General features: G+C 40.5%; 1 protein-coding gene across 1 annotated transcript; it reads right to left on the minus strand.

The window, feature by feature from the left end:
- Positions 1-1771: 1771 nt before the first annotated feature.
- LOC136264397 (uncharacterized) lies at positions 1772-3398 on the minus strand. Its single transcript, XM_066059125.1, has 2 exons — positions 3374-3398; positions 1772-3320 (listed from the first exon to the last, which is right to left on the minus strand). The coding sequence occupies exon 2, from the start codon at positions 3308-3310 to the stop codon at positions 2336-2338; it is 975 nt and encodes a 324-aa protein (XP_065915197.1). The 5' UTR covers positions 3311-3320; positions 3374-3398; the 3' UTR covers positions 1772-2335.
- Between the last annotated feature and the right edge of the window lie 10785 nt (positions 3399-14183).

The raw sequence follows: 14183 nt of genomic DNA on the forward strand, positions 1-14183 counted from the left end.
GGTCACGATGGGTGTTACTAGATATTATTGAGGAGTCGTCAATGTTGTAAGAAGTTGGGAACTTTGTATTAAAGGAGAGGTGAATAAATTTCTTAGTGCTAAAAGATAGGTTTGAGTCTTGAGACCAGTCAAATAAGGAGTTGAGGTCATCCTGGAGTTTGATGGAATCAAGTAGTTCAAAGATGAGTTTATAGCATTTAGTATCATCTGCAAAAGATAAAGCATTGGAGTGATGAATGGATAGATACAAATCGTTGATGAAAACTAAGAACAAAAGTGGGCCAAGGATGCTCCCCTGGGGCACACCTGATAAAACTGGAAGTAGAGTTGAGTAGGAACCATTGAGTCGTACACATTGGTATCTATTATAGAGATATGATTTGAACCACCACCACAAGTTGCCAGTAATGCCAATTTGCCACAATTTTAAGAGTAGTTCATTGTGAGGAACTCGGTCGAAAGCTTTGGAAAAATCTAAATAGATTACGTCTGTTTGGGTTTTGTGCTCATAAATATCTTTGAGGAAGATAAGAAGTTGTTGCAAAGTTGAGCGCCCTTTCATGAATCCAAATTGTGAGGTAGAGATACGACTAGAAATAGATTTTGTAACTTTTTCATGAATAATATGTTCGAGTACCTTGGACACAATGCAGAGTAGGGATATAGGTCTGTAATTAGTAACACAATTTTTGTTGCCAGCTTTGAAAATAGGGGTGATGCAATGTATCTGCCATTCGGAAGAAAGACAACAATGGTAAATGGCATATGAAAATAAATAGTGTAAAGGTTTGATTAAAACAATGGCACAATTTTTTAGGACAGCAGGACTAATTCCATCAATACCAGTTGCCTTTGAAGAGTCAAGAGATAGTAAAGCAGTGTGGACTTCGTCTTCAGTGATATTGATGGAGTCAATGGTAGAATTTGTAGAAGGCATGTCCTCAAATAGAGGTAAGGAGTAGGTACTCTGAGAGAACACAGAGTAAAAGTACTTGTTGAACAAAGTAGCTTTATCAATGTCATTGGTGGCAGAACTATCATCAAAGAAGACTGTAGCAGGGATAGAAGCAGATTTAGTGATGTTTCTTACATGCTGATATATTTTTGAGTCATTACTGAAGGCAAAATTGTGGACTAGATTTGCTTCAAAGTTGGCCTTGGCTTGTTGGATGCTGTTTTGGAGGTTATCTTCTGCTGTTTTTATATGATTCAAATTGTGATCAGTAGGATGAGATTTGTATTTCTTTCGTAGAGTCCGAAGACACTTAATCTGATGACGTATATTTGAAGTGTACCATTTAGGAAACTGAGAAGAGCTGGTTCTAATTTTGGGAATAAACAGGTCCGTTCCCCTAGTGATATTGTTCTTGATAAAGAGCCAGATAGAGTCTATGTCAGATAGTTGTTCACAGGTAGTATAGTCAATATGAGATAGATAATTGATGAGGCCAGGATACCTTACCGACCTAGTCAACGAATCAAGTCCAATTATTCTCTTGGGAGACTTCAATCTCCTTGATGTCAACTGGGCCACTTATAGTGGTTCCTCACCAAAATCTAACAAATTTTGTGACTTACTGTTTCAGCTAAATCTCTTTCAACTGGTTGATGAGCCAACCCACAATCAAGGAAATACTCTGGACTTAATAATCACTAACAATGAAGATATTGTGTACAACATATCTATTCATCCCCATTACCAACCGATATCATCTGATCACTTTATTGTCACTTTAAGTATTAAGTCACATGCAGACCATATACCCTCACACACTCCACCAGTTATCTTTGATTACTCTAAAGCCAATTAACTATGCAGCAATTCATGGTAAGTATCAGAAGAGTTTGGAGGAATGTAAACAACACTGATTATAAATGGATTTGATGTAGAGATGAGAACAGTTAGAATTTCAACATGAGGTGGGGATGACAATTGACTACTAGTGATGTTATCCTTTACAGCAAGTAAAACACCCCCACCTCTAGAATCTCTATCTTTACGATAAATGGTATAGCCACTGGGTATTATTTCATTGTCAAATATATCTTTAGATAACCAAGTCTCAGTGATACACAAAATGCTAAAATCAGATGAACAAATAAAAGATTGGAAATTGGATAGTTTGTTGACAAGACTTCTGGTATTCATTAAGCAAATGTGCAGATCATTTGGTTGAGTGTCATGTGGGATAGAATGTTGATTGAAATCATGTAAGTTATTAATGCTGTTTCCAGTATTGACGTCACTAGAAATTATGTCAGAGTTATCATTGGTAAAAGCATTTGAATCATTTATTAAGTTAAGAGAAGTGTTGTAGGGTGTACCAGGAACTAGTCAATTGTTGGAGGACTCCATTGCAGTTTCAGTTTGTGGAGATTGGGAAAGGATGAATGAGGAGTTAATGATTTGGTCATGTAGTTTGTTCTGGACAAAGATCTTGTTATAACGAATTCTAATGACTTTACGCTCAATACCACTTTGGATTAGAGACCACCTCTCTTTTAGAAGAAGTGACTCAATTAGTCTTTCTTCTTGTGACATGTCTGGTTTGATTCTGATATCTTTAGAAAGTGATTTAGCTTTAGATAAGAGCAGTGATACATCAATGGTTCGGGTTAGTCTAACTAGTATTGGGCGTGGTTTTGTAGATTGGTCACGATACTTTCCCAGTCTCAGTAGATCACGAATAGATAGGGGATTGATGGAGTTTTCACCTTCTGTAACAATGGATGTAACTTTATCTAAGTCGTGAGTGAGCCGTTCATTCCTAGGAGTTCCCTTACTACATTCATTTATTCCGTAAATTACTACATTAAACTTGCGATCTCCTTGTGCTTTATCATCTGCCTTGTCAAACTTTTTAGCGGTCGTTGCTGACTGTGTCTGCCTGTTGGTGACAGACACAACAGGATTTGACTGTGTGTCCAGTTGTGACTTAGGGGAAGAGCCTTGAGGGTTAATAACCTCGTTGATTGGAGATGCTGGAACTTTCAGAGCTGTCACTTCTTGAGTGAGATTATCAATGGTAGATTTTAATTCTTGCAATTGATTTTCTTGAATGCTTAGACGACAGTGTGGGCAGTAAAAAGGATCTTCTCCTTCTTGCAACATTTTGTACAGTGTCTGTGAGAGTCCGGCACATTGCCGGTGGATCCAAGCATTACAAGTACTTTCACAGTAAATTGCCTCGTGCCCCTCTGTGTCTTCAGTGGCATCAATAATAGGATCCAAACAAATTGGACAAATTGTTGAAGTATCACCTGGAGAGTTCATTGGAGGTCGTTTCCTCTTAGTACGAGGGGTTGCCATGGTGACAATTCTAGTATTAATAAAACACGAGAGCAGACAGTTAAAGTGCAATGGTTTTCTGACCTTTGGTGGTACCGTTAAAAGAAACTAAGCCACGGTACAACAGCGTACGCGTTTGGGGGTCAGGATCTTCAGTGACAGAGACGTCACGTCCGTCCGGCTAAAATCAGCCTGGCTTGGTTTACACGTACCGAATCTAACATCTCTTTGGATTCAATCCCATCAAATCCTTAAATCTTGAATCAAGTGTTTAAATCCATTGCAACAACGTAAAGAAATCCGTAAATTTTTGTATTTGTTCCACAATTTTCCGTTTAGTTGCACTCAAAGAGTGTCGTGTCTCCTATAACGCTGCCAATATTTGAAGTGATATAGTAACACTGGGCGGATAACACTGGGCGATAACAACATCTCCCTGAGACTTCAGTCAAGCTATAGGGTGAATTAATTTGTTAATTAGCTATGCTGTATCATAGATACTCTGTGGGTAGAGTATCTATGGCTGTATATAGCTAGCTTTATATCCTTGCGATTCGTCACGTGTCAGTCATCTTCTGTCATCCTTGGCGAGCTACACTGCATGTCTTAATTGTGTAGCCCGAGGTGTAGCGACATGCACTACATGTATCTAAATGGTGTGGATTTCCTCGAGGTACTAGCTGAGTCGTAGTGCATGTTGCGCCTATAGCTATATAGCTTAAGTAGCTAACATAATCAAGGGTTAATAATACGAGTATTTTAGCCACCCCATAAGGTTATCATGCTCGCTATCACGACATAATCACACAGTCACAGACCTCTCAACTTGGAACTGGAGTTTACCTTGAGACATCCCAAGTGCATGGCCTCATGCAACAGTGGGGCTCACGCGCACACACATTTTATTAATAAAGAATGTCAACAAGCACGAACTAGCTATACTGCATGTATACTGCTGTTATTTGCAGCTTATTTCTATGCTCTATGGTGTTAATCTACACATAGGATCTAAGTAACCTGGAATTCCAAGCACGGTGTAGCATCACATGAATCGTAAGTCTGCTTATTCGACTTAATGCGATGATTGTAGGTATCACTAGGTCCAAATCTGGCACGTGATATATTATATAACCAAGTCCATTCAAAGTTGATTAATGCTAGAAAAATTTATTTACTACTAAACAAAAACGAGAAGTCACCTTACCATGCAGTAATACAGCCTTGGGTTACAGGTTGGCTCCAGTCTTTTATCTCATCTGATCTCGTCTTTTATAGATTTGAGCGACATAAATTTTAAATATTTATCACATGATTACCATTTCTTATATTAAGTTTACGAAAAGTTTTCGATTGTGGGTTTGAGTTTCGTTTATAGGCGTAAACCTTGAGAATTCTTGAGATCTGGAGCGTGACCTTGAGAAATTAACACCTAACCGTGAGACCTTGAGAAAAGGCCCAAAAACTTGAGTCTCACGGTGAAACCGTGAGAGTTGAGAGGTGTGCAGTCAGCTGATACATAATGAAATCCTCTGACTGTTAGCTTACGCTGTATGATCCGGGCATGCAACTTGACCTGGCCTTAAATTTGATAATTAGCTATTTGGCTAACAATAATAGAGTTTGGGTTACATAAAAGAATAAGGATGGAGCCTAAGGGCTGTGGTTTACATGCTCAATGGCTGTTTTTCTTACTAATAGCAACTGTTAAGCATTAGTACAGCTAGCCCAGGGGATTACCATGAGTTGCTGCCCTTTTGTGCCCTAAACCACTACACAGTACAACTGTGTGTACGCTTTTATCATACATCTTTATCATACTCTGATATCAATATTAAGTTTTTCTGTGTACAAATTGAGTTTCTGGATGGCATCACAGCATTGGCACATCCCTATGGCCTCAGATTCCTAGCTAGTGGGACAAAGTCATGACAATAATAGATATTGACATGTATTACCATACCATATACAGTCATCAGAAGTACACAAAAGGAAGATTTAACATGTGCATGTACATGCATGTGTTACATATAGACATCCAGAGTCTCCTCAGCTGTTTAATTATTGAGATGCTCTGCATGGGTATCATTGATAGCTTTGCATAAGTAGTGAAACTACTGATTCATAATTCACATCTTGTATGTTGATGCAATTATACCAATTAATCCATCTGTCCCTATAGTTACTTGCAAGTTCTTGTCATCTTCCAGATCAAACCATCGTAAGTATTGTAGCTGTCCTATGAGCAATCAGCATCATCTTTAGCAGAAATGTGAGTTACATACAATTATGTGTGCGTGTATGTTAACATAGAAGCATATTGCATGTATTAATTCATCTATTGTGTTTTTGTACAGGAGTTTGTCTAGGGATGATACGATACAAGGTGATGGTCCAGATATTGATATCATTGCAATAATGCAGAAAGAATTGTCTTCCTATATAGTGAAGTGCTTCAGTTTAGCAGGCTATGATGAAAGAGAGGTAATAATGTCAATGGACACTAGCAACAAAGAAGGTAATTGAATTAGTATCATTGAGGAATACATTGACCAAAGGCATAAACATGACCCAGATGTATCACCAGGAGTCTCAAACACACACCCAGAATTACCATTCATGTTTCCACCTGGGCATAGAATATGCAATTTTGTAAAAATATTAAGGAATCTGTAAATTCTTCACTTAAACAATCACTCAATGCAAGTACTGACCAAATCACAACAGCAAAAAGGCTCAAAGCCAATCCTGACAACTCACACAAAATGCTCACAGCAGCAGAGATAACGTCCCAGGTCCATGATTCTATAAAAGATTGGACTCAAAAGCCCAAGAACAAAGAGTATAGGTATCTTGAGAATGAGAAACATTATTTAATCCTTGTTAATGAGGAAGGTACAAATTTTGCTGTGAAAGTTGCATGTCTGCATTGTCCTGAACATAAAGCTATCCGACTTAAAAAGGTTAATGACCATTATCAGCTCTCCAACTGGACTAAACATGTACGCAATTGTTTTAAAAGCAGAATTGATAACCAGCAGACTTTGAAACAGATGTTATCCAAAGATTCAAGCACTACTGTAAGTAAGACTTGTACAGTGGCTGAATTAAGTGCTTCCTTAAGTATACAGCACCACACTAGCAAACAAGACACTCACGCTAATGACAATCAGGTTTTTTGGAGACCCCCTCCTTTGCAGTGAAAGGAGGGGTTAACTTAAATACAGATATGTCTGTATATATATCTAGAAAGCAAAGAAATCCATCAGAAGATCCTTGTCAAACGCACATTACAGATTACTATGATCACGTAATAAGTTATGTTGATAAACTGGTAAGAGAAAATCAAAAGTTGTCTGATTTGCTACGTATACAGCAGCACTTGCAAGCTAATCAATTTTGTGGATATGGGTTAACCCCTATACTAAAGCAGGTAATACTAAATGCTCAGAAAAATACCCATGCATATCCCACACAAAGGAGGCACACTGAAGTCATCACAAAATTTACCATTGCTTTTTTTATATTCAGTAGGCCATTTGGCTATGAGTTAATTCAAAGAAATATGCAACAAGGATTACCCACACCTAGGAGTGTACAACCTGCAATTCATGCACAATATACAAAACCCTAGATAAAGGTGTCTTCAGGTTTAACGATTTAGCAACTCACATAAGGAATCATAGTGCTCCAAGCATTGTAAGCATTGCAGAAGATGCCACTAGAGTGGTTGGAAGAGTAGAATACAATCCTGAGACCGATAGATGTGTTGGGTTTGTTTTACCTATTGACCAAGATGGTCTACCAATTGCAGATTCTTTTTTGGCGATAGTTCCGCTGTAGTGTTTACCCATAATTATAAAGAATGGAGCAACAATAGGGCACATACCTTGCTTTATATCAGCATTGTGCTCACTGTTTATTCAACAACATGGCTCCATTTACTGCACAGTGACTGGACGGCAAGGTTTTTCCAGTGACCTTCTGCAAGGTGGAATGAAGATACCTTGGACACTTTGTTTCATACACAAGGAAATACGAGTCAACAAATTACCATCTAACATGACATCTGTCCATAAGCAAAAGATCGGGGACCCAGAATTTAATCCCAAGCTGTTGAGTGACCAACACAATTATGTATATACACCATTAATTTTATTGAAGTCAATGTTAAGGGACTGAACATATTAATCAGAAAGACCACAGCAATTTGGTTATTTTAAGAAACTGAAAGAATTTCAGCTGACCGATTGTTTAGGGTCAGACTAAAGCAACCATTTGCATCAGTTACCAATGATAGTGTATTAGCTACACAAGCATTCAAGAAGGAAGGTAGCATCGAAGATACTGTAGTAATAATAGGTGAAGAAGTTGAATATCTGATTGTGGACTGTTTACCTGTGCATATATTTCTAGCTTGACACATGGACAGGATCCATCTACTGTTGTTTATGATCAGCAAAACATGAGAGACCATCTTATAGCATGCATTGAGCATAAAGAAATATCACTATTTCCAGTGGCAAGAACAAAGAGGAAAAATTCAAAGCTTATAATAATTCATGTCTATTGTACTTGCAGATGTTGAAAAATGGTTCAGTGCAACAGGTGCAGGAAGTGGTATCATGTAGCATGCCTCCAAAACATGCAAGTGTTGGATGACATATATGAAAGAGCAATGGTTCTGCGAAGGATGCAGCAATGACTCAAGACCCATGTAAAGTAGCTTTTGTACTGTGTTTAGCACTGGTTGATTGTGCATATTATAAACTGATCAGTTGTAATAGCTTTAAAACTATTATAGGATGTAATTGTGTTACTAATAGATAAAATTGTACAAGTAGTTATTAATCAGCACGCAAAATTAAATTTTATGTGAATTGTGTGGTATTTCAAGAGATTTGAAATACATCAAATCCTTCCAAATCCTGTTCAAAATCCCAAATCTTAGCTTGAATCTAGCTAATATTGAATCTAAGGTCTTCGTGTCGGACCCCTCGGGTGAAGGTGAAATTTCATCTACTAAGGGCACAACACAAGGTGACCCCCTTGCTATAGGCATGTATGCACTGGCTATGGTTCCTCTGATTCGTCGTTTATGTACTGAAATGCCTCAGGTTTGCTTTGCTGATGATGCCAGTGCTGTTGGTTCACTCTCTTCACTGCTGACTTGGTGGCGGCAACTTTCATCTTATGGCCCAGCCTATGACTATTTTACAAATGTTGTTAAAACTATTCTAATTGTCAAGCCAGAACACCTCACTCGAGCACAAAAGTTTTTTGCTGATACCAACATTCAGATAACTGCTCGTGGCCAAAGACATCTTGATGCTGTGCTGGGATCAAGAGAGTTCGCAGAGGAATATGTGGCCAACAAAGTGCAGTCCTGGGTCTCTGAGGTTTCTGCCTTGTCCACATGCTGCTTATAGTGCCTTCACTCATGAATTGATTGGACGATGGGTTTATTTGATGAGAACAGTCCCGGATATAAGCTCTTTTTAAAACCACTAGGGGATGCCATACGAATGCAACTTCTTCCTTCTATTTCTGGACACCCTGGTTGCTCTGCTGATGAACGGGACCTGCTCTCCCTTCCTTGTTGTTTCGGTGGTTTAGGGCTCATAAATCCCACGAAGGTTTCTGATTCTCAGTTTGATGCATCACTACTGATTACTGCCTCCCTGAAAGATCTGATTATCAAGCAGTCAGTTTGTGCTCAGCCCCCTGATGTTCGTTCTGCAAAGGCCCAGGTTCATCTTAATCGGCGAAGAACTCGCAATGCATGTAAGCGGTCCATCTTTAGTCTTCCCAACTTCAAAGGGTGGTTGATTTGAACAGTGAACCCGGTGCATCTTCCTGGTTACTGGCCCTGCCATTACAGGAGCAGGGCTTCCATCTTAACAAACAAGAGTTCTGGGATGCTGTCCATCTGCGCTACGGATGGAAGTTACTGAATGTTCCCAGTCACTGTGTCTGAGGGGCTTCTTTTACTTAGTCTCGTGACCAGACCACTTTTTTTCTGTTGTGTGGGGGCGGAGAAAAAAGGGTCTGGTGGATCTCCAATACATTTTTTGTGCAGCTGGATCTACAACTTTTGGGGATCGTTGATTAGTGGTGATGAACAGCAAAGGCCTGTTAACGAAGCAACAATAGGAATACGGCGCGCGTCTGCTTGGCAAGGCTATTGTTGATTTCATTTCCGTTTGAACAGTTCCGTCCGCGATACAAGTTCCGTGTTATGTATAAGGTGAAGCTCAAACCTTCCTTCAGCTTAGGTTTGCCACTGTATGGTCACAGTGATTTCTTATGAGTGGTTGTGATCAATCCGTAAGATGCTGGTTGCTAAAAAAACTGCCACGGAATAATTCACGGCGCGGACGGAATGTTCAAACGAAAATGAAATCAACAGTACAACTTTAGGTACGCGCGCCGTATTTCCTATTGTTGCTTCGTGAACAGGCCTTTGCTGTTCAGCACCACTAGTCAACGATCCCCAAAAGTTGTAGATTCGGCTGAACAAAAAATGTATTGGAGATCAACCAGACCCTTTTTTTTCTCCGCCCCTATACACAAAAAGAAAAAAAAGCGGTCTGGGCACGAGACTATCTTTTACCATCGACCATGCCATGGTCTGTCAACACGGGGCGCGACACAATGACTTGCGTGACATTACGGCAGGTTTAATGTCAAGGGTGTGTTCAGATCAGGGGCGGAGGAAGTCGTTGATATGAGGGGGGGCTGGGCTGACCCAGACTTAATCTCTGGTTTAGTATGGTGAGACAAAAAAAAGTCGCAACCAGCTGACAATAGCTGCCCACCTCACCAGCTATACATTCATAGCTGATAAACTACATAAAAATCCTTACAAAACTCGCTACACACTGCTCTAATAATGTGACTGCTTTATTAGAGTGACTGCTCTATTAGAGTATCTCGATCTTTATCGCGGTTTTCAGCCTCACTCCAAGAAGGATAACTTCGGCGTGGTATCATTCTGAGGGGGGGGCTTTAGCCCCCTAGCCCCCCTTTCCGCCGCCTATGGTCCAGATGTTGCTAGTCTGCCAACCGGCAGGATGATGCCAGGGCAGATATTCATGCACGTGGTTTCTGGGGACGGCGACAACTTCCTTGACGTAAGGGTGGAACACCAAGTTACCGTAACTTCACCATACCATTTGTATATCGTCGTCATGAATTACAGAAGAAGCGAGAGTATGGCGAACGTGTCCGGGAGGTGAAACAGCTAGGCTTTCTTTACCCCTTTAGTATTTTCCACAACCGGCGGAATGGGAAGAGAAGCACTAACATTCTATCGTCGTCTGGCCGACTTACTTTCTTGCCACAGCTCAACATCTTATAATAGTGGCACTCTGGCGTGGATTCGTTGTGTCCTTTTCATTGCTTCGTTCTGCTACAATGTGCATCCGGGGAACACGATCCATCCTTCATCGTTCCAACAATGCTTCCCCGGAATTGGGCCATATTGCTGGCCCTAGGGACTTTTAGTTGTCCTCCTTTCAGTTGTCCAGCACACTTGCTCCTTGGTGCTGGGAGTGGTAGGCAAGGGCAGCACATCTAGCCTGGGATTAAAAAATTAATTAGCTAATTAATTTTTAAAAAAATCTTTTAAAGAGATATTCAAGGGACCCCTGGATCCCCTTTCAGGCTGGGGCCCAGGGCAAAATTCCCCAGTTGCCCCTCCCCCGTGGGTGGCCCTGCCAAAGAGGAGGGGTGACACCAAAGGCTAGGCCTGCTTCCCCAACAGTACACCTTACATATAGACATACAAAATAGCTAGCCACGTACAAAAGACAAAAGCACACAAACAATATATTTTTAAATGATATAAATACAACACGCGAACAAAGTATTAAATAACGTGGCACCAAATAAAACCTCTTAACAGCATTAATCTTACAGTACGATAGTAACTGTATAGTAGGGACCACAAAGGAGTAGGCGTGGTTCACGAAATAATATCACCAGAAACCAGCCTCGATTTTCCCATACGACGACGAGGCAGTATTGGTGAGGTAAAACTAAGCCCAAACAAGCTTTCAGATCGACCAGAAACGCTTTCAACAAGTTGCTACAGAATTAAAAAAAAATTTATTCAACAGAATTTTCTACCGACTGACTGAGTAACTGACTGACTGATTGACTGATGCCTTCAGACAAGCGTAACTCGATAACGGCTAAAGCTACAGGCTTGATTTTTTCACTGTTCGACGTCGCTTCGGCCCGACAGGTTCCTTTTGGCATACCGCAGTACGTACAATGCATTCTTCATGGACTTACCAGTGTCCTCCTTTGTGTCCCATTCATCTTTGCTGACAGAGAAAGGTGTCGATTTGGCGCGAGCACGTAATGGCTTCCCTTCGAAACGGAAATCGTTTGTATTTTTCATCGTAGCTATTTCGATTGCAGTGGTGCTTTTCAATACTGCTGTGTAACGAGTTGAACATAGCCTACAGTGAAGCGTAATGGATACTTCACTTTTCAGACGATAATTAATATGATTGGGGCGCGCGGCACGATTTCTTTTTGGTATACGTGGATTGTAGAGTTGCTTTTCGAACAGTTCTTGATTCGAAATACTGTGTAACGGGTTGAACATAGCTGACAACGAAGCGTAATGGATACTTCACTTTTCAGACGATAATTGATATAGCTGGGGCGCGCGGTGCCTTTTCAGATGAGTATGCGTGTTCCCGTGTTCACCTAGTCTCGCGTGGCCAGACAGCTTTTTCCGTATATTGGGTGGGGAAAAAAGGGTCTGGTGCAACTCCAATAGCTGTTTACTTCTGAGTCATCCCCACATTCCGGGGACGCTAATTGAATAATATTGGTCACAAAGGAGGTGCCATGACGTCAGTAAGTTAACTAGAGATCTGTTTATCCTTTAAACGAATCTTAATTTGCTCCGATGTCTCTTTTATAGCGTCTTGAAAGTTAATTCTCATCGTGTAACAAGACTCACAACCGGAGCAGGAGTGTAGGAATACTTCGTAGTTTACTAACGTCATGGCACCTCCTTTGTGACCAATGTTATTCAATTAACGTCCCCCGGAATGTGGGGACGGCTCAGAAGTAAACAGCTATTGGAGTTGCACCAGACCCTTTTTTCCCCCACCCAGTATACGGAAAAAAGCGGTCTGGCCACGCGAGACTAGGGTTCACCAGTCACAATAAAAATTATTTACTAGAAAAGTTAACAAACAAGTAGTCACACGAAAAATTTGGAATTTTCAACTAGAGTAGGGACCATAGCACATCGATAAAAAGTACTGAAACAAGTTGGAGTAGTCCATGATAATAAATCACTGTAAAACAATAAGAAGTGTTATATCCCTACTGTGCATTTCCGTTATGGTATCTTGAGCACAGTAGAGATATAACATTTCGTATTGTTTTACAGTGATTTAATATCATGGACTACTCCAACTTGTTTCAGTACTATTTATCGATGTGCTATGGTAGGGTCCGCAACGCGAAAAATCGGTATCCTCCAATCAACTACCTAACTATTGTCATGTGTTAGGCTAAGTGTAACTTGAATAACACCAGCGTGGCAGCCAAGTTTGTCACTTTCTTCTGGTAGAAAACGATACAAATGTCTTAAAATCACGTGATTTTTCGTTGCAGCAGTTCGTAGGGTTCTTCGTATGCCACGATATTCACTCTCAAAATTGTTCAAGTGGTCTATCATCAACTCAAAGTATTAGTGGTTTGATTTTATTGGTCAGTTTCTGGTGGCAGCACGATCTGTGTGCCTTTTTGGCGACAGACAAAATGTTTCTTGCTCTGGAGCACAGGACAAGCAGAGCAGCAACTGCGCCGTGGGTCAGCAATGACCAGTACTAGGTAAAGTACCTGCATGCGGAGTATGGTTATAATTGAAGCTTGTTAGCCATCTGGCTGAACCATCTATATGCTGAAATTCGGCCAAAATGACGCGATTTTTGCAAACAAATACCAGAATGGTTGATACATCAGTGAGACAGTCTCAAACAGCAAGGATACGAAGCTTAAAAACACCTAACAATACGGCTATCCCGCCCAGTACACGCATAGAGCAATCCAATGCATGAAATAGGCACTCACGTGATCGAAATTCAAATCGCGGAAATACCTATAAAGTCGCTTTAATTTCTGAATAGGAACCATGCAGTGTGCTCCTTTTGTAAATATTTGCATTAATTGTTCACTCAGGCGTGGTCTGGGCCAGTGTAGGTGTGTTTTATGCTGCGATGGCATCAAGGGAGAGTCTCAGACTACTGGGCTAATCGAGATGTTGAACCTAATGTACACAAACTGATTGTCACTTGATTCTAAGTGATTTAAATGTAATTGGAATAGATTATGGTTGTATTTACCGAGATTTGAATATCGATCACGTGAGTACCTATTTCATGCATTGGATTGATCTATGCGTTTACTGGGCGAGATAGCCGTATTGTTAGGTGTTTATAAGCTTCGTATCCTTGCTGTTGGAGACTGTCTCACTGATGTATCAACCATTCTGGTATTTGTTTGCAAAAATCGCGTCATTTTGGCCGAATTTCAGCATATAGATGGCTCAGCCAGATGGCTAACAAGCTTCAATTATAACCATACTCCGCATGCAGGTACTTTACCTAGTACTGGTCATTGCTGACCCACGGCGCAGTTGCTGCTCTGCTTGTCCTGTGCTCCAGAGCAAGAAACGTGTTGTCTGTCGCCAAAAAGGCACACAGATCGTGCTGCCACCAGAAACTGACCAATAAAATCAAACCACTAATACTTTGAGTTGATGATAGACTACTTGAACAATGTTGAGAGTGAATATCGTGGCATACGAAGAACCCTACGAACTGCTGCAACGAAAAATCACGTGATTTTAAGACATTTGTATCGT

The sequence above is a fragment of the Dysidea avara genome, chromosome 8 (assembly GCF_963678975.1).
Source record: "Dysidea avara chromosome 8, odDysAvar1.4, whole genome shotgun sequence".
Classification (NCBI taxonomy): Eukaryota; Metazoa; Porifera; class Demospongiae; order Dictyoceratida; family Dysideidae; genus Dysidea; species Dysidea avara.